This window comes from Arachis duranensis, chromosome 8 (genome assembly GCF_000817695.3).
Source record: "Arachis duranensis cultivar V14167 chromosome 8, aradu.V14167.gnm2.J7QH, whole genome shotgun sequence".
Taxonomy (NCBI): Eukaryota; Viridiplantae; Streptophyta; class Magnoliopsida; order Fabales; family Fabaceae; genus Arachis; species Arachis duranensis.
The window spans coordinates 41,597,810-41,600,722 of NC_029779.3; the positions used below are offsets into that span (position 1 = coordinate 41,597,810).

Genomic DNA, 2,913 nt, shown 5'->3' on the forward strand with positions numbered 1-2,913 from the left:
GGGACTTTGCTTTCCCATACAAAAATATATGATTGTATGATAAACCTTTTTGTTTGTACAGATATATATCAGGTAAAAAAAACTGGCTAAAATTTTATAGTAATTGTTTTTAAGGTTTTAAAAACAAATCGATCATCAAATTGATAGAATTAGAAATTCAAAAGTTTAAGTATTCAACGCAAATTAAACTAGATTTAATAAAATAATATATTTATATATATTATATATAAATTAAAAATTAAATATATTTTGTGTGTTTTGTTATTTTTAAACCAATTAATTGCTAAAAAATAAATCGATTCATCCACCACTTAATTGGTTTTTTAGGTTTTTGCATTGATTGGTTCGTGCTAATCGATTTTCACATTGAATGGGATTGATCTGCTGGTCGGTTTTGATTAACTAGTTTAAACCAACTAATTTAATTTTCAGAACCATGATTTTTTCCATTCTGGAAGGAGAAAAAATGAGTCAAACAAATCAACTGTTTAATTAACTCGTTAGCACAAACAAGTAGAACTGATATTTTGTTGACTTGTTTAAAATACATAAAAATTTGTCCTTTTGACTTGTTTAATTTAGTCTACTTTGTAGGAAGTATTTCATCATGTATATCATAGTTCAATGTGTTTCAATGTTTTTGGTTATTAATTTCAATTATGAAATTGATTTTAGTCACTAATCTCAATCACAAAATATGTACATAATGATTGAGATCAATAGATAAAAGCAGAGGAACATTTGAAATTATGGTTCACCTCTCTTGAGCTTTATGAACTACTGCTACTATGGGCGTGAGAATATGTAGTTAAAAATTCAAAGAAGGAAATGATGAGAGATGAAGGCTTATTTTGTATTACGTATTGGGTTCCATATATTAGTGCATTACAGTGAATGGTATATTATTAAAAAGAAAAGAAAAAGCATTACACTGCACGCATCATAATAGATGAATTCAAAGACCACCACCACCAGCAGTGGCACCGGTAATTCCTTGACCCACACTGGCAGCACTGCTGAATCCTAACCCGCTTGCAGGTTCTGATACGACAACAAAATTTCTTCCAACTGCTCCAACTCCAGCTGGTTCTGATACGACATGAAAATTTCTTCCAACTGCTCCAACTCCAGCTCCTAACCCGCTTGCAGGTTCTGATACGACATGAAATTTTTTTCCGACTGCATTCCCACTTGCTCCAACTCCAGCTCCTAACCCGCTTGCTGGTTCTGATACGATAAAACCACCTCTTCCATCTCCAAATCCAACAACATAGTTTCTTCCAACTGCTCCAACTCCAGAGACTACTTCGTCTTCTTTCAAGTTTCGACATTCTGCTATCCCTATCACCAAAACAAATATCATTACAACTGCACCCACATTCTTATGTGCTTTCCCCATGTTCTCTTATCTTTCAACAACAAATAGATATTCCCGAAAGCAATTGCTTTGATTTTGCTTCTAGTTAGAAATAAAGCTTGGCAAACAACTATTTATAGAGGGGAAAAAGAAACGGACAGATCTACTACCACATGCCGTTAATGCAATACGTACACTTACTTTTTTTTTTTAATCTAGCTAACCACTCGACCAATCTAAATTAGTTATATATACTTATGATAATCGATAAATATCAAGTAAACTTGTATGGCCGAAAAATTGGCAAATTTTTTAAATTAAATTAAAAAAATATTATTTATTTTTTAAAATAAATATTTTTATTTTTATTTTTTAAAATACGTTTTTTTTTTTTAAGCTAAAGCAAATTTGTTCGCTACATCAACAAACTTGCATTTTTATGAAATTTGTACAAACTTCACGAAAAATGCAGAGTTTGCCCATTGGCGTGGCAAACATCATGTGCTGAGTCTAAAAACCGAGGTGTTCTTATTTTTTTATTTTGGGTAGTGCTAGGGAGCTAATGGTTTATGTGTACAATATATACAATGGACTATTGAGTTATAAAATAAACATCACCTATACGAGTACTAGGGATAATAAACATCTCAGGTCCTCATCCAAAAAATTTGAACTAATTTTAGAGTTCATCAAGGATCAAACTCTTGACATTTCACACCTAGAGTTCTAATACCATGTCATGATACCACTCATCCCAAAAATTTCAGCTGATGAAAAACGGTAACATTAATGATTATATCTCTAATACTTCTTAAATTTCTATTGTACACATTGTACAAATATTCCATTGACTCCCTATACTTTCTCTTTTACTTTTCATCTGCGACAAACTCTCTCTAATTTTTACTCTTTTACTCCTTTTCATTTTCACCCTCTTATTTTAAGATTTTCTTCCTAAATTAAATTTTAAGTTATCTAAACTACTTCTTTGTTTTTAAATTATTTTATTTTTATATAATTAGTTTAAAATAGAATTTTTGATATAATTAGTTAGCATTAGATAATTTTAAACTTATAATTATATAAGCTTAATTAATTAAAAATATAAAATTTATTATTCAAAATAATTTATTTAAAAATATAAAGATAATCATTTAGATTTAATTATTAAAAAATATAAGGATAATTATTTTTAGATATTTACCTAGAACTATAGGAATAATTATTCAAATTTACTGATTTAGAAATTATTATAAAAGTTACTTAAAAGTGATTACTTAGATATATTTTGCTAACTGTTTAGAATAATATAAAATTGATATTTTTTGAATTTTGTAGATTTAAAAATTAATCATATTAATTTTGTAATTATTTGATATTTTAGATACTTTAATGGACCAAAAGTTAATAGATTATGAAAATATGTTATATAGATTAGACCAAATAGAACACATTACTGGCAGACTTAACTAATTTGTATAATGTTTAAATTTTAAGTTTAATAAGTATAAAAATATGTATATTATTTTAAACATATATTTGACATAAATGTCAAA

At 27.8% G+C, this 2,913-nt stretch overlaps 1 protein-coding gene across 1 annotated transcript; it reads right to left on the bottom strand.

Moving 5' to 3' along the window:
* Nucleotides 1-829: 829 nt before the first annotated feature.
* On the bottom strand, nt 830-1,478 carry LOC107462848 (uncharacterized). The gene has a single exon (XM_021129622.2). The coding sequence runs from the start codon at nt 1,397-1,399 to the stop codon at nt 956-958; it is 444 nt and encodes a 147-aa protein (XP_020985281.1). The 5' UTR covers nt 1,400-1,478; the 3' UTR covers nt 830-955.
* Between the last annotated feature and the right edge of the window lie 1,435 nt (nt 1,479-2,913).